General features: G+C 45.7%; 1 protein-coding gene across 1 annotated transcript in view; it reads left to right on the plus strand.

Moving 5' to 3' along the window:
* The window catches only part of LOC126490096 (notch homolog 2 N-terminal-like protein A), a 137,398-nt gene that overhangs the window by 59,907 nt on the left and 55,581 nt on the right, over positions 1 to 21,910 (plus strand). Inside the window, exons 4-5 of the mRNA XM_050124779.1 lie at positions 234 to 569; positions 10,132 to 10,254. Coding sequence (XP_049980736.1) covers positions 234 to 569; positions 10,132 to 10,254 — 459 coding nt within the window. The remainder of the gene's footprint in view (positions 1 to 233; positions 570 to 10,131; positions 10,255 to 21,910) is intronic.

Genomic DNA, 21,910 nt, shown 5'->3' on the forward strand with positions numbered 1-21,910 from the left:
TGTGCCAGCACCCAGTCCCCTCGTGTGCCTTACCCTCAGAGCCTTTAGTCTCCCCTAAGGACCTTGGGGAGCGTCTGGAGAACATTGTGTGTCTGAAGAGCTTGAGGTGACACCCATGTGCTCTGTAAGATCTAAAGTCCAGGGGTCTCCGTGTAAGCCCCTGCGTTACTTGCCATGTGGGAGAAGGAGCAGCTGAGTGTGACGGGTACTGAGTTCTGTTTTCCTCCCTTCAGGGAAGCAGTGCCAGTGGACAGATGCCTGTCTGTCTCATCCTTGTGCAAACGGGAGCACCTGTACCTCCGCAGCCAACCAGTTCTCCTGCATATGCCCAGCAGGCATCACAGGGCAGAAGTGTGAAACTGATATCAATGAATGTGACATTCCAGGACGCTGCCAACATGGAGGCACCTGCCTCAACGTTCCTGGTTCCTACCGATGCCAGTGTCCCCAGGGCTTCACAGGCCAGCACTGTGACAGCCCCTATGTGCCCTGTGCACCCTCGCCTTGTGTCAACGGAGGCACCTGCCGTCAGACTGGTGACTTCACTTTTGAATGCAACTGTCTTCCAGGTAAAGAGCTCCCTAGGCCTTTGAGAATTGGGGGCAAACCCATCTCAGGATGGAGGTGGAGGGTGCGCCTGGCCTAGATCCTCCTTTAGGAAGTATCCTAAAGCAGGGAAAAGGGGAAGTGAGAGCGTTGTGTGGGGTGGGTTGCTGGTAAGGGAGGGGTTTTATGGGCTTACTGGGGTCCATAAATAGAGCAGGGCATAATTTAGCATGTCAGAGTTTATGATGATGAGTACTTAGGAAACTGTTTGTTGTTCCTTTTGGAGAAACAGTGAGAAGAAACTGGAGAAAAAGCTCTGGGAAAGGGCCAGGCAGATCTGGAGTGGGGAATACTGTGACAAACACACGTGGGGAAGTGTGTGTGTGTGTGGGAGAGAGAGAGAGAGAGACAGAGAGAGACAGAGAGAGAGACAGAGAGAGACAGAAAGAGAGAGAGAGAGAGAGAGACAGGGAGAGAGACAGAGAGGGTGTGTGTTTAGTAAGCCAAAGTAACACCAAGACTTGAGGATCAGCTCCCCTTTATGCTTCTGTTCCCAGCTGAGTATTTACCTCTCCTGTGTCCCTTTCTTGACATAGGGGCTGACCCTTCCCACCTTGACATAGGGGGTGACCCTTCCCACCTTGATGTGGGGTGGCCCTTCCCAACTTCATGTGAGGATGGCCCTCCCGCCATCAAGCTGGAGACTTCTGCTAGCCAGTGAAGTTTTTCTGATCGGTGGTGTGGGAGAGTCTAATCCAGGCGCAGCCCTTTGCCTTACTCTTGGCTGTCGAGGGCCTAAGCACACACAGCCCAAGGTTGAAGCACAGAGGAGTCGTGTCTAGGAGCCTAGCGCCTGGTGTTCCTTAAGGGGGAGAAAGGAACAAGGCTGGCCAGTTCACTTCGCTCAGTGTACAAGTGATGAGGGGGCTGAAAACCAAGAATTTTGATTGGGAACAGAGCACAGGCAGCTGGAGCAGATGAATTACTAAGCAACAAAGATCCTGTTTTTATACAAATTCCCTTAGCACAAAAACAAAAGAAGGAAAACTGCGTGTGGGGTGTGTGTGTGTAATGTGCTAACTAAGCAGGATTGCCCCAGAAAGAAGCTGCTCAGCCACTCTTCGAGTGGGAGCTTAGATTCTGGTGTGGAGAATATGGCTCGCATATAATGGGCTTGTGTGCTTCATCTTGAGGAGGTTAAAGGTCATAGGTCAATCCTTGATATAAAACCAAATGGTAACTTATTTATTTAAACCGTATTTTTTGATTTACTTTACATTATGTTTAAAAGTGTTTGACTACATATATGTCTGTGTACCACTTGTGTGCCTAGTTCCCAAGGAAGTCATAAGAGGCATTGTATCCCCTGGAACGGGAGTTAACAGGTTGTTATGAGCCACCATATGGGTTCTGAGAACCGAACCAGGTCCTCTCTGAGATCAGGAAGTGCTCTTAACTATTGAACTATATCTCTTTAGAGCAGTGGTCTCAACCTCCCTAATGCTGTGACCCTTTAATACAGTTCCTCATGTCATGGTTGACCCCAAGCCTTTAATACCATTCCTCATATCATGGTGACTCCCAAGCATAAAATTGTTTGTTGCTACTTTATAACTGTAATTTTGCTACTGTTATGAGTTGTAAATATCTGATGTGCAGGGTATCTGATCTGTGGCCCAAGTCATGACCCATGGACTGAGAACCACTGCTCTAGATCCTTTGATTTGGTTGATTTTATTTGGTAAAACTTGATTGACTAACTGCTGTGTTCTAGATATCATTCCATGTCCTTGATACAGCAGCATGAGACACTGTCAGAACCCTAAATCACACTAGCCACTTAACCAAGACACAAGGAAGTACATATTGCTTTAGTTTCTCTTTCAATAAAGAATAGATAACGCTATCATTCTAGATACTAAATGTTTATTAAGACTTGCTATCACCTTCATTATCTTGCAGAAGGAATAACTAAGATATCTTTCTTTGCTCTTGCATTTGTTTACATTTTAAGAGCTAAAAACAGAAATAGAAATATAAACAGCTTCCTTTGCAAATATTTTAATATTGCAAACATTCGAATAGCCTAAAGTTGTAATCGCCGAAGTGGCTCATAATTGAAATTAGTGTGATTTATGACTAGGGGCTATATGCCATTTTTAGTTTCAAGAAAATTGCTTTTAATAGTTGCCTAGAACAGGAGACTGACTTGGCAGCACAGTATTGACAGGAAGTCAGAGAAGTCAATAAAGGAAGTCTTTAGCTGGGAGAGAGTGATTATCCACCCCATTGTTCTGCATTGTTATCCGCTAGGCTCCTAAGAACCTCAGGGGATTCTGAGTGTCCAGGAAAACCTTGTCAAATGAGAATAGCAACTCCTGCTTGAGAACGGAAATAACCAGGGATTCCACAGCCCGTGGGCTGCCAGGGCAGGAGTGGTGGAGTAAGGAGGTTTGCCTGGGTTTTGTGATGTGCTTATCATGCATGTGTGCTCATACATGTGTGTATGCGTGTGTGCTGTGTGTGTACATAAACATACCCCTAACCCTGCAGATAGGCTTTTTTTTCCGCGTTTTTTTCGGATGAAGTTAACTGAAGCCTGGCACAGTAAGTCATTCACTAAGCGTTGCGCAGCTAATGCGTAGGTAGACGCAGGGCCCTGGAACTCACCAGGCAGACCATTTCCCAAGCAGATCCCTGTGTACCTGGTGGCTGTCACACTGTGGCCGCCACACTGCCATGCTCATCGGCTTCTTGGGGTGCTTTGGAGTGTGTGACGTCTCATTAGATGCTCTGAGCAGTTTGGATTAAAATGAAAAGTCTATGAGGAAAAGAAGACTCTCCCATCATAACCAAGCACTGTTGTTGCGCAGTAGCCCTGCTGTACGGTGCACAGAGAGGAGAGCGCTGTTCACTAGACTAGCATTTGCCTCCCGGATCACGTGATCTGAACTAGGTGACCTGCTTGGACGTGTGCATAAAGGAGTGGATGGCGCATAGCCCGTGAGTAAGTAGGTATTTCCAGAGTGCCAAAGACTTTCTCTCTCATCCCAGGCGAGATCTGGAAAGTGTTCTGTCAAGCTTCCCTGGGGGGTAGTCTACCGAGACTTGATTTTTCTAAGTTCTTTCTTAATGTAGTTCCCTTCTCACCCCCCTTCCTTGCCCCTGCTCTGTCACAATGGGGAGACCAAGTCAGCGGGACACAGAGCTGTTGGCCAAGCTCTCCCGACCTCCCCTGAATGACCGTTTCCTGCCGCACTGCTGTCTTTGCACCAATAATCGGACCCTGACCACTCGATTTCAAATTGTAGCCATTCCCCGCAGCCCCTCAATGACTGGCCCTGGCCTGCATTTTTGTTTTCTTTTTCTGTGACACTTGGCTTCGTACCGTATAATTTGTAACTATATCATTTACTTCAGTGTGCCTGTTGTTTATTGTCTGTCGTTTCCAAGCTCCACTGCCGCTCCCCCGCTCTGTGACCGCTAGGGTCCTCGCTTAGCTTCACCGAGCACTGTCCCACACGGGCCCACATGGGACAGGCCCGCAAACACTTCTTGACTGACCGAGTGTAATGTCATGTCAGTACGGCGGGTGTAGCTGATCTCATTTCCTGTCTGGAATCCGCATCTCAGGTTTGGCTGCTTTTGTTCATGGACTCCAATTCTGGATAAAGATAATTTTGGAGTGTTTTCAGCTCTGTCAGTTGGAGGTAGCACATAAGTTAGTGATTATATTTGTATGGTTAAGGTGTCTTCTTTGTTTTGTTCTGATTTTTTTACCCGCGCAGAGCACTGTAGTTACAGTGTTGACTGCAGTGTGGCAGGACCCAGGAGGAAGGAATTCATGCCACAAAAGTGATTCAGCGTGTACAACTTCTGCAGAGGGAGGGAAAGAAAGAGTATCAACAGGAAACTCTGAGAATGGGCCCAGAAGCCATAGTCCAGCTTCTAGGATCAGCAGCTGTCAATAACCCAGACACTTCGTGAGCTTCTGTCTCTTAGCCTTCTCAGCAGAAGCCCTGAGCGGAGCACCCAGCTGCAGTCCTTCCTACATGACAAATACGGCATGAAGCACATGGCTCCCAGGACGTCTGGGCCCAAGCCAGCCAGTGTGGAAAATGAGTTAGGAGTTTTGTGTGTGTAGCTATTTTTACAAACGACACAAGCAGTCAGAACACTGTAGGCTTCTTCTCTGTGCACGCGGCAGTTCTGAGTTCACAGTTGGAACGAAAAGTCCTCAACAGACCGGTCCCTTTTCCTTCTCTCCTGCATCTCTCTGTACTGCATCTCTTTCCGTCTCAGAAAACTCCATCTGGTCTGTCCACTGCTGTCAATAAAAACTCCTCCTTGTAAAGGCACAAGGCCCCGCACACTGTGCAGGCTGATTATATGTTGTGTCCCTGACGTGAAGTAGAGGTTGAACGCATGGTGTGCCTTCTCTGCTCTGTGTGTGCAGAGCCTAAGTACAAGCAGCAGTAGTTCTCTCTAGCATTTTCACGCTCAGGACCACGTGCTGTTCTCTTGCATCTTGTTCTGATCATACCTGGCAGCTTTGCTCTTGTGAGACTTCAAAGATGGCCTCTCTTTTGCTCTTGTCCAGCTCTACGTCCCCAATTTCCATCCTTCCTGAAGACTCCAGGTCTGACCTGAATGCCATCTCACTTACCCCTTCCCCGCCCCCACCGCTCTCCACCCCCATACAAAGGGCTTGAAGATGGGAAGACACCAGCTTTCCTGAGAGAGGCTGCTCTCTGCGTGGGAGGATGACTTCAAAGACTTTCCGCCTGCTCCTCACTGCAAGTGTTACTCAGCAGAGTGGCCCACGGTTTCATAAAGGCGCAGTCTCAAACTGGCCCTTCTAAGTTTAATTTTATCCTTTTGGCCTTTTAAGGATGTGAGTTGGCTTTTAGCAGTGGACTCTTTAGTGCAGCTGGCTGTGGGAGCCCTTCTGCTACTGTGACACCCATCCACCCACTCCTCCATCTGATCAGTCTGTTACTCCTTCCCCCTGAAACATTTTTAAGAAATGATGGTTGTAACTTACTGCCCCTCCCCGACTTTTGGACAGACAGTTTTTTCCAAGAATCTGTTAGCCCTTTCCAGAAGGAGTCCTAGATCTTTCATTATTTTAACATGGGCACTTCGTCGGAGGGAAGCTCTGGAGTCTCATAAAACATCCTGACTAAACCAGTAGCACTCTGGGTTCTCTCCTGGCTGCTGCTTACTGCCACGCAGTCCTGGGCCAGCCCAGCCCAGTGGCCCTCAGCTTCCGCATTTGTAACATAAGAGGCTTAAGGGGGGTGATCTCTAGTGGATGCTCTAATCTCCATGGTGCAAAATAGTATGAGCTTATATGTTTAAGAGCCTTCCCCTAGACTAACAGGTTTATTGAGATATAATTTACACACCATGCAATTTCCTCCTATAAACGTGCAGTTCTGTGGGGCTCTTCCTTAGTAGACTTACAGATATGTGTCACCATCTCCACGATTAATTTTCTAATGTCTTCCTGCTCCAGAACCACATACCGGCTATTATATGCCACCCATGCTTCCTGGCTCCCTCCAGCACTGGCCGACTGCTGGTGGACTTGGTGGCTCTGTCCGCCTATTGTGGACATGTCGTATAGATAGACACCTTCCCTATGTGGGCAGCCGTAACTGGCCGCACTCACTCACCGTGACTCCATGTCCTACCACACGGTAGGAGGCACTGACTCTCCGTTCCTTTCCTTGCTGTCTAACGCTCGCTTGGTCAGTCTTGCCACATTGTAGTTTTCAGATGATTGGCACCTGACCCTCGTGTTCTGTTGTGAATGCTCTTGAGTATGTTTTCTGTTTGGTCTGTGTTTTCACTCCCCGTGGGTCTCTCTACCTGGAATGGAAGCTGCTGACCTTTTAGGAGTGGCCAGACTCTCGGCATCACAAAGGCTTTACCCTGCCTACACTCCTTCCAGTTGCCACGTCCCTGCGGGCACTTGCCACCGTCTGCCGCTCTGATGACTGCAGTGCAATGGGTGTGAAGGTCGGCATTTCCTTGTTTTGATTTGCACTTCCCCGATGGCCTGCTGTGACAAGACGTGGTCCTTGTACTTATTGTTTATGCGTGTGTTTGGGGAATGTCCACTGGAGCCGTTGTCATTTTGTGATCAGGTTATTAGTATTTTTTGTTAAGCTGTATAAGTTTTAAACAGTATGTATGTCCTAGGTACAGGTCCTGCTGTATGTACGACTTGCAGATACTTTCTCCCATTCTGTGGGCTCTTCTCTCTCGTGTTGCTCAGATAATCTGAGGAAATCTATTTTTCTTTTGCTGCCTGTGCTTTTGGCCATATTTAAACAAGTTTTGCTTGGCTCAACTTAGAAAGACTCATTCCTGTTTTCCCCAGTATTTTTTATAGTAATTTTAGCACATTCATCTAGGCCTCTTAGGTGTTTTCAGTTCATTTTTATGTATATGTGGCCCAAGTGAATCCTTGCTCTTGTGAGCATGTGGTTGGTTTAGTTGAGTGCTCTTTATGTCTGGCTCATTTCAGCTGGAGCGTGGTCCTGCGAGTCCTTTGGGCAGGAGTTAAGGTGGAGGTGCTGTGCTGGGCCTCCTAGGTCACTGTTGCCAGACTAGCAGCTGGGTGTGGGCGCCTGGCCTCGGAGCCTCTGCTTTAACAAACTGAACTCAGGATCTTCCACCCATCTCCTTCTCCCCCGCTTACCCGTTGAAGATGAAGAAGTATCTTGAAAATAATCAGCTATGAAAACATTGTCTTTCCTGCCTCCCCTGGTTTCATTGAAATGTTGCTGTTTCTTAACTTGCACGTGATTGTAACACTAACTAGAGCAATGTCCAGGTCCCAGTGTCGTCTCCTTTGGGCAGAGCTCTGAGGGCATTGCCGCTTGCCTGCCGCCTTATTCACCAGCCTTAGTCTCAGTCATGAGAGACTCCGTCAGGGAGGTGATGATATCCTCAGGAGGGTCTCTGTTGCTGCGAAGAGGCATCACCAGAAGCGAACTGGGGAGGAAGGGGTTTATTTGGCTTACACTCACATCATAGTTCATCATCTATGAAATTGGGGCAGGAACTGGAAGACAGGAACTGGAGCAGAGGCCATGCAGAAACGCTGTACGCTGGCTTGCTCTGTCTGTTTTTGATACACTCCAGACCACCTGTATGAGTGCGACACTCCCAACAGTGGCCTAGGCCCTCCTACATAAAATCATTATCCAAAAAAAAAAATGCCCCAAAGGCTTGCTTACATGCCAAATAATGGAAACATTTTCTCAGGTAAGAGTTCTGTTCCTAAACAGCTCCAGCTTGTAGCATATCGCCAAAAAAAAAAAAAAAAAAAAAAGCATCCAACTAGAACCATGACATTCTAAAGCATCACCAGGCCACACAGGTTCTGGTAGTGGTGAACCAGCCCTTGCCTGCCATTCAAATCCTAACCTGAGCCTTTCTACCAAATGGCTTTCTGAAGAGCCCCAAGTCAGGAACACAGACCTCAGCTCCCATCCGGCAGCAGCTACATGGTAGAGCTGTAGTCAGGAGCCCCACTTTGTCATAGTTAGGGGTGCACTTAAGCAATCCGCTCACTAGTTCATTTGTAAGGCTTTCATGTGATGGTCGAAATAGGAGTAATTTGGTAATTTTTTTTAAAAAAGTGTATGTTTTTTAATAAGGTGTATGTTTCTACAGTCTTTCCCACACTTGTTTTTAAGTATTCTTTCTTTCATGCCTACTTGGTTTAAACCCATTTACATGACTGCCATGGTCCAGCACAGCAAAATCGTGTGGTATCCATTGTAGCTTGTGGTAAGGAAAGAACAGAGCAAGGTGTGACAAGGCTTCTCTTCCTTAGCCCAGAGGTTTGGTCACACAAGGGAGGAAATGAGTAAAAATTACAGAGATCCACCCCTCAGGCAGTTAACGTGGGGTTTAGTAGCCTAGATTTATTTTTCAGAACAGGGAAACACCTGGAAGACAGCAGCAATGCTAGCATGGCGCTTTTGTGTGGAGAAGAAAAGTCTGTAACGCTGGGTAACAGTGCCTTCTCTCCCAGAGCGTGTATGGACTGTCCGTGCGGACCTCGATCGTGATGTGGCACTTACCCATCCAGAAAGGCAGGCTGGGCAGGAGGCTTCAGCCTCCTTTGCCGGTTTCCTGAAGCTGATTCAGCGTTTGTAGCACTGTGCACCGAGCAGCTCCAGGCCGAGATGTTTGCTCAGCTTCTCTCCAGACCTCACTCTCTGTGTCCTCCGTGTCCTCCTGTCCATCTGGCTTTGGAGCCCTCGGAGCTGTTGTCCAAGAAAAGAAATTAGAGACTTAAATTCTTGTTACAACTCTGTTTTCTCCTATTTATTTATTAAAATATTCTATTTTTTCACTTGCTGAAACAGTTTTATTCATTAATTAATAAAAGCAACATACAGACAGAAGGACTTCCCACACCATTTCCCCTTTTCTGTCCAAATAAAAAGGAAGGTTTTAACTTTAACATAGTAAAATTACATATAACAAAACAGTAGTCAAGCAAGAATTACAGTTATACTACGTATATCTGCTTTATTTTTTATCATACCTAAGGAAAACTATAACTATTCTTCAACTCCATCAAAGACTCCAGAAGAATATAATATAACCTAAGTTAACAGGAAGTACATTGTAAGCAACTTCCAAAACTCTAGAATTGATAGAGACATCTCATTGCCTGGATAGTCACCCAAAGTTCTTATTTATTTATTTATTTATTTATTTATTTATTTATTAAAAATTTCTGTCTCTTCCCCACCGCCGCCTCCCCTTTCCCTACCCCTCCCCCAATCAAGTCCCCCTCCCTCGGCAGGGAACCTGAAAATATTCTATTTTTGAGTTAGGTAGAGTTTAAGTCTTTATAATATTTTCACTCCTTTATAAAAATCAGCATGTAAATAACAGGTTCCTTTTCATATTTCATCTGGTTGGTTTTCCTCCTCTGCCCCCCTCTTCCTTCCTCTTCCCATTCACATGCTTTTAGCCCCACTACACCCCTTTCTGCTTTCACAGAAATGTCCAGTTCCTCTCTCCCCTTCTCCTTTCTTCTCGCTCTGGGCCTCCTCCCTACCTTCCCTCCACCCTATGTCCATGTTTGTGGTACTGGGGTGAACCTAGGGCCCCTGTAGTCTAGATAAGCACTCTACCATCAAGCTATTTGTGCAGCCCCCAAAAACTTAAATTTTAATTAATTAATTATTGATTGATTAGTGTGTTCTTCCTAGGAATCTAACCTAGGAGCTGGAGAAACTCTAGTACCCTGGTTTTTGGAACCAGTTCATGATTGTCCCAAGTATACATGTGTCTTCCCCGATTTTACTTCACAGAAATCAGTGTGAGGCACCATGAAGGCATGAGGCATATGAGTCGCCTTTATCATCTAGCTGCGTTTAAGGGCAAGGCATTCAGCACCGGGTATTTCTTGTGCAGTATGTCTTCGCAGCACAGCTGCTGGGGATGTACTGAAGTCCTGAAGCAGGGCTATCCGTCTACGGTGTCCTGTGAGCGGAAGCCGAACACTCGCACGAGAGGTCCCATTTTCTTCTGTTCTTCTCTTGCCAGGTTTTGAAGGGAGCACCTGCGAGAGGAATATCGATGACTGCCCGAACCACAAATGTCAGAATGGAGGGGTTTGTGTGGACGGAGTCAACACTTACAACTGCCGCTGCCCCCCTCAGTGGACAGGTAGGTGCAGGGGTGAATCCTCAGGGTAGAGAGTGGGCATTGCGTACCTGTTGCTCCAGGTGCTTAGCGGCCCGAGTGTGAACGGAGCATGGCCCTCACTGCCAGGTCTTTGGGTGTGGCGCTCACCTCTCTCTCCTTGCCCACTCTGGAGTGCGCTTTCACAGGCTCCACCAGGCAACAGCTCTGAGCACAGAGCCGGGACAGGTGCTGTGCCTGATCCGAGAGCAGAGCTTAGCGCCCGGCAGCGTCTGATCTGGACACAGAACATGCGCAATAGGTATTTGACAGGAAGCACACACGAATGCACAATAAGCTGTGTATACCTTAAAATCCCAGAGTTTATGGTTTGTCCCTTCTTATTACTGGGGCAGTGGGCAGGCACTCTCGATGCCATCATTTCTCCTCTGTCTCCCTCCTAACTCGTGTCCCTTTTCACTCAGAGGCTTAAAGCATTGTTTTTTCCTACCACTGACATCAGTATATCAGTTTTGCTTAAATCTGCAGCTTTTTTGAAGTTTCTTATGCTGGCTTAGGGTTTTAACTCAGTTTTGATAGATGAGCAATCTTCCGCAGACACTCGTCTGTAGATCCTGTTCGTGCTGGCTGACATGTTATCTATGACGGAATGTAGAGACAATTAGGAACTGGTAACGAAATGAAGAAGGGAGTCTTTAAAATATTAGTTTTATTGGGTAGGCGTGGTGGTGCACACTTTAATCCCAGCACTTCAGGAGGCAGAGGCAGGTAGATCTCTGTGAGTTAAAGGCCAGTTTGGTCTACATAACATGTTCCAGGCATCCAGAGCTACACGGTAAGACTCTGACCTGCCCCTTTCCACCAAAAAAAAAAAAATCACATTTTTACATATTTGTGTACGTGTGTGTGTGTGTGTGTGTATTCGTGCACGCGTGCGTGTGTATGTTGGATGCATATGCCATGGCATATCTGGAGATCGGAGGGCACCTCCAGGTTGCTTCTTTTTCCTTCTTCACACCATGTGAGTCCTGGGGGTTGAACTCCAGTCGTTCGGTTTGTGCGCCAGGCACCTTTCCTTGCTACACTATTTCAGTGGTCCGAGCTGAGCCTTTGTGAGAGAAAGTGGTTGATTTGATATGGAAGAGGAAGGAGTGAGTTCCTGCAGGTCCTTTGGGTCTCTGAATTGCGTTCCCTTATCTGACGTATGTAATTATTTAGAGTGCCCCGGTGCTATAGACCATGGGTAAGAAAAATCTAAAGAGGATTTAAAACTTAGTGGTGTGATTGTATTCTGGAAGAGCCCGTAATTCTGCTTCTAATCCCCGTCCTTTTCAGTGCTTTCCCACAGGTCTAGAGTTGGCCTTCCGGAGAGTTTCTTCGAGGCGCTCTCCCTGGTCCTGGGACTGCATTTGAAACCCGTTCTATCAGATTTTCTCTTCTCTAGCCTTCACCATTCCTGAGCTAGATTTTTCAGAAGCCATTTTTTTTCCAGCTTAAAAATGATCAGGAAGTTAATAACTTGAGAAATAGTTACTGCTAAGATTCGAATCTTTGTCTTTCTGAAGATGTGATGGTTGTGGTGAATACTTGTTAGTGCGTGGCCCTAATCTCATCTCCCTGTTCTGTGGGAGTGTGATTCATGCTGTGTTCAGCTCCTGATGCCAGTACTTGTGGAAAGGTGTTTAACTTCATAGCTGATTCTTCCCTGAGCCCGCACAGGCTGCCTGCTCTAACCTTGGTTCCAGAAGTGTGATATTAGGGAAAGTGTCACACTCCAGGGTGTCCAATCAGAGCCTTCTTGCAGTGGAAGTCTTCTATTGGGGCTATTGTTACCTGGGTTCCCTTGTCGCTGGAGAAGGGGCAGCAGAGGTGATGAGGAAGTTTCTATTTCTTCTGGTCACTGTCACCGCATGACTCTCAGTCTCTGGTTTGCCTCCTCCTTCACTCACACTGAGTCTTTGATTTCCAACCACAAGGCTTTGTCCATCCTTGGGATGAAATCCAAGCTTTTCCTTGGCTCTTTGAAGCCGTCACGCCTCATGTCTACTTGGTGTCCAGTATTCTCCACGTGTGTCCATTAGCTCTTCTTATCCTAGCGGCTCTGCTCACAGTCTATCTGCACATCTGTCCTCAGGCGCACTGCCCGTCCCCGGTCTCCCCTATCTGCCTGGCTCAGGTGCTCGCCTCCCAGGAATCCTTCCCTTCCGTGTCCAGGCTGAGCCCATGCTCGCCTCCGGCTGCATTTCACTGTGATGTGTTCGGCATCTCTGCTGACACTGTTAGGTGCTTGCTGTGGTGGAGAGACAGAGTTACAGGTGGCTGAGCCACGATGACAGCAGTTAGCACCCTAGGGTAACCACACTCTTACTGTCAGGCGTCTGACAGTATTGAGAGGGCAGAGGTAGTTTGTATCCCAGGAGTCCTGCTTTTGATACTGTCAGAGCTCTGGGTTTCTACATAAATGACAGGAATGAGCGCAACTTTGGCTCAGGAGTTAGAAATGTTCATATCCTAATGTGCTAATTGCAGCGTTTTTATCTTTTTCTATTAGAGGTATAACTTTTTGAGTATTTTTTTTTCTAGATGATGATGCATACTTAAAAGAATTAAATTATTCATCCTTAGCAAGTAAACAGTGACCAGGCTAGTGTTTTAATCTAGACTTAATTGAGTTTCAAATCTGTGGCCTTTTTTATTTCCTGTATCAAGTTGGCTCTGTAAGGTGCCTTCTATTTTTTATCTTTTAAGGATAAAGACCATTAAAGTCTCTTTAATGATGAAAGTTCAATTTCTAATTTCATTATTCTAGGATTTCATGACTTGCTGTTTTTGTTTTCCCTTCTTGGGAACTTCACTGGTGACTGCGAGGTTAGAAGTTCACGCCATGTGAATGGTTCTCATGCAGGGTGCCAGCTCAGCCTGTAACTAAGAACCTGGTACAGCTGTGTTCATGGTTCCCTATGTAGCTCCCAGCGGTAGAGTGCAAGGAGAGGTTATACCAGAGTAGTGGAAGAGGGAACGGGGTTTCCAGCTGCCCCAAGAGAATGGATGAGATTATATGGAAGAAGCAACTAGGCATAGATTTAAATATGGGGAACTGGGAGTTTGCTCCATTCTGAATGAGGCGGGCCTGATGGTATGGTTTTGTTCTGTAAGTGCACATGCATGAAACACTCCCCTTTGCAGCTCTGGACTTCAAGCTGAACAGAAATAAATATCTCTAGCTCCGTTCATGGTTGATGTGCAATAAAGAAGTCTGTTTCTCTTTCTTGGGCTTTATTTGTGGTCTGTAAAATCCATCTATGGTATTTCTCTCTGGGGACTTTGAGGATCAATTACAGTCTTAGGTTTTGGAGCCTTTGTATTTCTTCTGCAACGACGGTCATGATGGACACTTTGGAGCAGTTGCCATGGTAGCCACTAGTCAGGTGCCAGAGAGCATCTGAAATGTGACAAGTCTGAAGGCAGGTGTGTTGTTTGCTGCAAAATACCTGGTTTTGAGGACATTAGAATGAAAAAGTTCAAATATCCCATTTGGGTATGTTTGGAGATTACGATTACATTTTCTCAGATATATTGAGTTTAAGAAAATATGGTGAGCATTAATGTCAGATTTCTTTCTTATTGTTAAGTGGCTCTCGGGAATTTTAGAATCACACCTACGCCTCTGCCGTCCTTGCGTGCGAGGTGCTGCAGGAGCTGCAGAGGTGTGTGCAGAGCTGCACTGCTGTAGTGCCGAGCGTCTTTCCCTCTGGGCAGCCATGCAGAGCGTTGGCTTGCTCTGGCCTTGTCTGGTGGTTCCTCCTCAGGGTATGGGTGGGACTGTTGTGGCTCGGCCCAGAGCTTTTTCACTCATGGTAGTAGCTAGATTTCAGTCTGCAAGCCTCCAGGTGTGCTGGAGGTGGGAATCCTACAAGAAAGTGTCTGTGCAGATACTCCTTAGGAGGGAGGGAAGGGGACGCTGAGGGCTTGCTGCAGGCTGAGTGCAGATGCCTCTATTATGCAGCCTTTGGCCTCACGCCATCTTATCAGAGCAGCTCTGCTCTGGCAAATATCCACGGGCGGGAAGTGCTCGAAAAGGCCCCCAAATTTATTAGGGCAGTGTAGATTAATGTTTTGTCTACATAGATTGTTATTTGAATTTTCTTCTTAAAGGTTCATTTCCTTCAGAATTAAAGTTGATTCTAAGCTCAGCTCACAAATTCCTCGGTGTGGCTGCTTGGGTTTGGGGTTCATTCCCAGGGCAGATGTGATTGATTTTCCTGCTCTCGTTATTAATCCAGAAATGTAATTTCAGCTTGGGCTTGGAATAGTGCTTTGGGACAGGAAGTAGACGCAAACAGCAACAGTTAGATTTGAATGAGGTGAAACTGACCGCATCTTCTGCTAGCTCTCCTAAATGCTGTGAGCCTGGAGAGCGGGTATGATTCCTCTTGCTCCAGCTTGAGAAGGGTTACCTGGCCTGAGTTCACGAGTGCGTGTGCCAGGGGTGGACCACGAGCTCCTGGGTTTGGGAGTGGAGTCTGTGTGCTGGTGTTTGGATGCTGACTGACGTGACTTTGCTTTTTCCAGCCTCCAGTTGGTGATACGTTATCCTGGAAGATACGCCTTCCCACACCCTCAAGGATGTATGCGTGTGTGTGTGTGTGTGTGTGTGTGTGTGTGTGTGTGTGTGTGTAATACCGTGGGATGGAATGGGAGCTAGTACCTTGGGCTGAGGTGCTCTCTATGAACAGATGGGAAAACACACCTCACATTCTGTTATTCTGCTGTCCGTCAGTTGTTAGAACCTAATCTTTAGCCCCTCGTCTGGAAGGCTGCCTTCCCACTTCAGTTTTGGTTTCCTGTCAGTTGGACAGATCGTCAGGGTGGTCACCTGAAGCATCGCCATACTAGAGGGTCTTCTAAAGCTGCTGGGAGGCCATGTGGGTGGAAACAGCTGTGAAGGCATGGGCTAGCCCGGGAAGGCTCTTCCTGCCCCATGGCTTCTATGGAATACAGAAAAAAACTCAGTAGCAGATACCTGCTGAACAACTCGCACGACCAGGACACTGAGAGTCTTTAAGGGGCACAAAGTAAAGGTAATTCCTATCTCATAAGATTTGTCAAGAAGGATAAATTCTATGTATAATCATAAGACGAGATAGAAAATATGAATGAGAAGTTCAGGAAGAGGCAGCGAGGATTGAGAGAAGCAAAGGAGCCTGTGCTTTGACTTTGGTAGGACAGGGTGGGGCTAATGGCAGAGAGAGAGGGAACCTGAATAGAGGAATCAAGGTAAGACCTAGAGTCTCAAGTGGCAAGTCTTTGTGTGTGTGTTCCCATGGGAATCTGTTGAGTGTGTGACACAAACTGTGTCCTTGAGCAAAGGCCTGAGCTGTGAAAAGTCTACACTTTTGGGAAAATGGGGGAAGAGGTTGGTGCAGAGAAGGAGGCTAAGAAGGGCAAGGGGAGAGGAGATTGAAACAGAGCTTCGCCAGAGGCACTACTGAGTCACAGCCTGCCCTGGCTCCACTCTGCCTGCCTCTGCTGCAGTGTCTGTGGGAGCTTTTGGAGTACCCTGCCTGCTCATCCTGGCTTATAGGTTCAGCTGACCTGGTAGGTCACTGGACTTACTGTGTGTATACAGCATCCCTAGGACCTTTTTTAGTAAGTGATCCTGTTGAATGGGTAACAACCAGGAGACTCAAGAATGACAGGATCACCTTTTAAAAATAATTTTTAAAAATTATCTTGAGTTACATGATGTAGCTTGTATGTGGAAGTGTGCACATGAGTGTAGGTGCCTACAGAAGCCAAGGGTGTAGCGTGCCCTGTCACGGGAGCTGTGGGGTGGTTGTGAGCTCCTAATGTGGGTACCGGGAATTGAACTCCTGTCCTCCGGAAGAGCAATATGTGAGCTTAACAACTGACTTCTCTCCAGCCCTGATCTCATATCTTCTTTATATGACTGGATCATAGTCCCTGATATGTACATATCATATTTTTGTGCCCATTTTCAGTTGATAGAAACTGCTGTTGTCTCTATCTCTTGACTGTTGTGAACAGAACTTCGGTAAACTTAGAAATGTAGCTGTCTCCATGATATACTGGTTTTATTTTCCTTTGTGGGATTGTTGAATCACTTGGTAGTTATATATATGTTTTTTACTAGTTTTTGAGTGTTTTGTTTGCATGTTTATGTATGTACCATGTGCCTACAGTACCCATGGGGGCCAGGAGAAGGCATTGGGTGCCCTGAAACTGGAGTTACAGATGGTTACGAGTATCGCGTGGGTGTTGGGGACTGAATCCAGGTTTCTGGAAGAGCAGCTGGTGCTCTTAACTGCTGATCCATCTCCCCATAGCTCTGTTTTCAAACTCTGGGTAGCTTCCATTGCTAGACATCTCAACCAACAGGGAGCAGGGTTTCCCACTTCCCCCTTTCTCCACATTCTAGTTAGCATTTGCTAGTCTTTTTGGTAAGAGCAGCTCTTCCAGGAGTGAGAGAGGGTCTCCTGGATTTGATTCACCTTTGTTTTATACTTGTCCTCTGTGGATTTTACATGTGTAATCTGGTTTTAAAAATCCATCGTACAGTATTGTTAAGAATTTTGAAATCTTAACGCGTCTTCTTAAATAGCATCCTGGGCCGTGTGTGCAGCTTTGGTGCTACTAGTCAGTTATATAATAGCTATCTCACCTAATAGTCAGTTATATAATAGCTGTCTCACCTGCGATGTCCAAGTTTTCAGTCAGTTAAATAACGGCGTGTGATGCGACTTTTTCAGGAGATGCAGCAGTGCACTCTGGGAGCCGCTGGGCGCTGGAGACTTCAGTTGTCTTCATTTTTCTAGTGTCGAATTCTCGGTTCACCAATTCATGCTGAGTTTTTAGGCATTTCTGCTTTGCTTCTGGCAGTGAGTCCTTTGGGGCGGGGTGCAGGGTCAGGCACGTGTTTCTTCTTCCTTGATGGTCAGCGCTGCTGCCCTTGCTGTTTCCTTTGTGAGTTCTCAGTCTTCATCCCTTCCTCCCACGGAGCTCCCCTCTTCTCTCTTGTTGTTTTGCATTTTATGGGAACGTCTCAAACTTTCCCCTTGGAACCCTGATTTATAGTTCCTTGTCTCCTGTTCCGTCCTCTGCAGCTTGTGATGCTGAGTTTTATTTGCCCTCCATTCCTGTTTCCATGTGGCACACAATTACCTTCATCCTTTTTGTCTCTGCTGCTTCTCAGCCCCTTCCACAGAGTCTGGTATTTTGTATTGTATTTTTTCCCCCTCATTCCTTTTAAAACCTAAATTTGTCAGTGTCTTGAGAGCAGAGAACCAATTCTTTCTCAGTGTACTGGTTTTGGCAGTGGATGTTTTCACAGTGCGCTCTTTATCTAATCGTATGTGGCATACATCCATACTTTATATTGCAGGACCTTTTAATAGCCCCCATGTTGGATTTTTCCATATTACTCATTCTGCACAGAGTAACCGCTCGCCTGTAAATAGAGAAAGTCTGTGCTGTTTGGATCCCCTCACCCTGAACCTCCCTGTGAGGTGAGGTCTTTTCTGTGTCAATTGGCTTAGCAGTGAGGGGCCTAAAGAATTGGGGAGAGAGCCAAAGTGTGGGCCTTCCAGCAGGGGGTTGAGGCTTGGCACCACCTCCCTCCCTGGAGAAGCCTCTGTGCCGGGGGTCAGCTTCCTGAATGCCAGCTCTGGCCCAGCTTTGCACAGAGGCTGAGCCCGGCCATGCTTTGGTGCTGCTGCATCCGGAGTTTGCCCCAGATGCACCAAAGCCTCTCCTGTTGCTGCAGTGGCCACAATGGCCCACGACTCCTCCGTGCTTACGTTGCTGTTGACCTGGAGGGGTGAGGTGCAGCTCAGACCATTCTTCTGAGGCAGAGTGCGCTTTCTGAAATACAAATCGCAAGCACTGTTTCTTTGCTCAAATGCTTCGCTGGAGCCTCCTTGTTTTGAGTTGGGGTTGCAGAGCCCTTCATGGAACCAGTGCTCCCTGCATCTCTCCACCACCCACACACGGCTTGTAATTCAGCTGCACCCATCCCTTTCATCGCCTCAAATGAACCATGGTCCCTCTTCACTCAAACCTGCACACATAATGTCCTGCCTGAAATGTGCCCCCTCATTCCTTCCACCCACACGTATACTCTTACACAGCCAGCTCTGCCCATGTGTCCCTGGCTTTCACTCTACAGTTTTGTTCTCTAACTCTCTGTTCTCCTGAGGCAGCAGGTACTCATTAAAATACTCGACACCTTGTATTATCATTGTTTGTTTGGCATAACTACTGTTTGTTTAAGACTACAAGATAGAAACTAGGGCTGCTTTGTTCATGGATAATCCCAGTACAAATAGTCCAGGCCTCGCACAAGTGTAGGAGCATTTGTGTGACTGTGTCTGTGTGTGTGTGTCTCTGTATGTGTGTCTGTGTGTGTCTGTGTGTGTGTGCCTTTTGTGGCAATGAATAAAGGGAGCATTAGATTTTCTCATTTCTGGTACCATTTTCCCCCTAGATTCTTTGTTTCCTTTTCTACTATGGACTAGGTAAGAAAACTTTTGTAAAATTGAGCTCATCACTTGTAAAGATGATGTTTGAAAGTAAATGGGAAGAGCTTATAGAGATGTCTGGCACCTAGAAATTATTTAATATATACATTTTTACTGTTGGAGGTCAGTAGTAGGTTGAAGTTGAGAGACTGGACCTTCTCTCCCTGGCCTCTAGGTACATGGCAGTGTTCGTAGAAAGACTGCAGGAGCTCCACTGGAGGGCGCTGTCGTAGATGTCTTTAGGGATAGGGTAGCCATCAGTTAAGAAGGAATTGACACCATAACATAGAACACAAAGGGTTAGGACAGAGGCCGGGGCCATGACAATGAGATGTAGTTTAGCAGATAGGGCAAGGGCCTGGGCTGAGGAGTTGCTGAGCTGACTGGCAGGTGTAGATAAGGGAATAAGGAGACTCTGGGGGAACGAACAAAGTAGAGACACCCTCTGTTGGTGTTGGAAAAGTAAGGTTCTTATTCTGTTGAGATTATGATAATTTAATAAGGCAGAAAGATACAAACACTTATTTGATAATTAAATACTAAGCATTCCTGGATATTAATGACTTGGCATTGTGTTAACTGTGGGGATTCAGTAATAAGGTAGACAGCTGCCATCAACTCTGTATGAAGTTTATGGCCCTGAAGTAAACAGTAGTGAGAAACACAAATAATCCAATTATATGTAAAATCTGATTGGTAGTGAATGCCTTGCAGGATTAGTGGGGAATTTTTTTTTTGCTTGTTTGTTTGTTTAGGCAGACAGGGTCTCTGAGGGGAATACGATATCTTAGATATACATTATGATTAAGAGCTATGGAGAGAAACTCACAACGATCCCACTGAAATCAGGAACAAGACAAGGTTGTCCACTCTCTCCATATCTGTTCAATATAGTTCTTGAGGCAACTAGCTAGAGCAGTAAGACACCAAAAGGAGATCAAGGGGATGAAAATAGGAAAAGAAGAAATAAAACTCTCACTATTTGATGATATGATAGTTTACATAAGATACCCCAAAAATTCTACCAAGGAACTTCTACAACTCATAAGCACTTTCAGTAATGTATCAGGATACAAGATTAACTCAAAAAAAAAAATCAGAAGCCCTTTTTTACACAGATGATAAAAGGGCTAGGAAAAAAATCAGAGAATCAACACCCTTCACAGTAGCCACAAATAGTATAAAATGTCTCAGACTGACTCTAACCAAACAAGTGGAAGATCTGCATGACAAGAACTTTGAAGAAAGAAATTGAAGAAGACATCAGAAAATAGAAAGATCTCCATGTTCCTGGGTAGGCAGAATTAACATAGTAAAAATGGCAATCTTACCAAAAGTAATCTACAGATTCAATGCAATGCCCAACAAAATCACAGAAAAATTCTTCAAAGACCTTGAAAGAATGGTACTCAACTTCATTTGGAAAAGCGAAAAACTCAGGATAGTCAAAACAATCCTGTACAATAAAAGAACTTCTGGAAGCATCATAATCCCTGACTTCAAACTCTACTACAGAGCTACAGTACTGAAAACAGCCTGGTATTGGCATAAAAACAGACAGGAGGACCAATGGAACTGAATTGAAGATGCAGATATGAATCCACACACCTATGAACACCTGATTTTTGACAAAGAAGCAAAAAATATCAAATGGAAAAAGAAAGCATATTTAACAAATGGTGCTGGCATAACTGGATATCAACATGTAGAAGAATGAAAATAGACCCATATCTATCACCATGCACAAAACTCAAGTCCAAATGGATCAAAGACCTCAACATAAAGCCAGACTCACTGAACCTGATAGAAGAGAAAGTGGGAAGTACACTTAAATGCATTGGCACAGGAGACCATTTACTAAATAGAACCCCAGCAGCACAGACACTGAGAGAAACAGTTAATAAATGGGACCTCCTGAAACTATAAAGCAAAGGACATGGTCAACAAGATAAAATGCCAGCCTACAGAATGGCAAAAGATCTTCACTAATCCCATATCAGACAGAGGACTGATCTCCAAAATATACAAAGAACTCAATAAATTGGTCATCAAAAGAACAAATAATCCAACTTAAAAAAAAAAAAAAAACACAGTACAGACCTAAACAGAGAACTCTCAACAGAGGAATCTAAAATGGCTGAAAGACACTTAAGGAAATGCTCAACATCCTTGGTCATTAGAGAAATGCAAATCAAAACAACTCTGAGATTCCATCTTACACCTGTAAGAATGGCCAAGATCAAAATTTACACTGATGGCAACTTATGCTGGAGAGGTTGTGGGGTAAAGGGAACACTTCTGCATTGCAACCCCTTTGGATGTCAATGTGGCGATTTCTCAAAAAGTTAGGAAACAACCTTCCTCAAGACCCAGCAATACCACTTTTAGGTATATATCCAAAGAATGCTCAGTCGTGCCACAAGGGCATGTGCTCACCTATGTTCATAGCAGCTTTGTTTGTCATAGCCAGAACCTGGAAACAATCTAAATGGCTCTAGACCAAAGAATGGATAAGAAAAATACAGCACATTCACACAATGGAGTACTACACAGCAGAAAAAAAAATAATGACATCTTGAAATTTGCAGGCAAATGGATGGATCTAGAAAACATCATGTTGAATGAGGTAACCCAGACCCAGAAATGTACTCACTCATAAAGCAAAGAAAAACCAGCCCACAGTTCACAATCCCAGAGAACGTAGGCAACAATGAGGACCCTAAGAGAGACATACATGGATCTAATATACATATGGGAAGTAGAAAAAGACAAGATCTCTTGAGTAAATTGGGAGCATGGGGACCATGGGAGAGGGTAGAAGGGGAGGGGAGAGGAGAAGAATATATAGCTCAATAAAAACAATAAAATCAATTTAAAAAAGAAAAGAAAGAGTTATGTGAGGAGGCTGGAGTGAGGATGTCTCCAGGCACAGGGACCGCATGTCTAGTGTTAAAGAGAAGGAATGCCACCACTCGGAGAGGCGGACAAAGGCAGAAGTGGTGAAGCTGGTGGTGTTTTGAGGTGAGAGCTGGAATTTTGTCCTGCAGAGGAGTCATAAAGGGATTAAAGAAGCAGGTGGCACAATCCAGCTTGTATGTTAAGATCATCCTGGGAGTGCTTTAGAAAATAACATTGGTCAGCCT

Source organism: Alexandromys fortis, unplaced genomic scaffold (genome assembly GCF_014885135.2).
Source record: "Alexandromys fortis isolate MF-2015 unplaced genomic scaffold, M_Fortis_MF-2015_v1.1 scaffold_235, whole genome shotgun sequence".
NCBI lineage: Eukaryota > Metazoa > Chordata > Mammalia > Rodentia > Cricetidae > Alexandromys > Alexandromys fortis.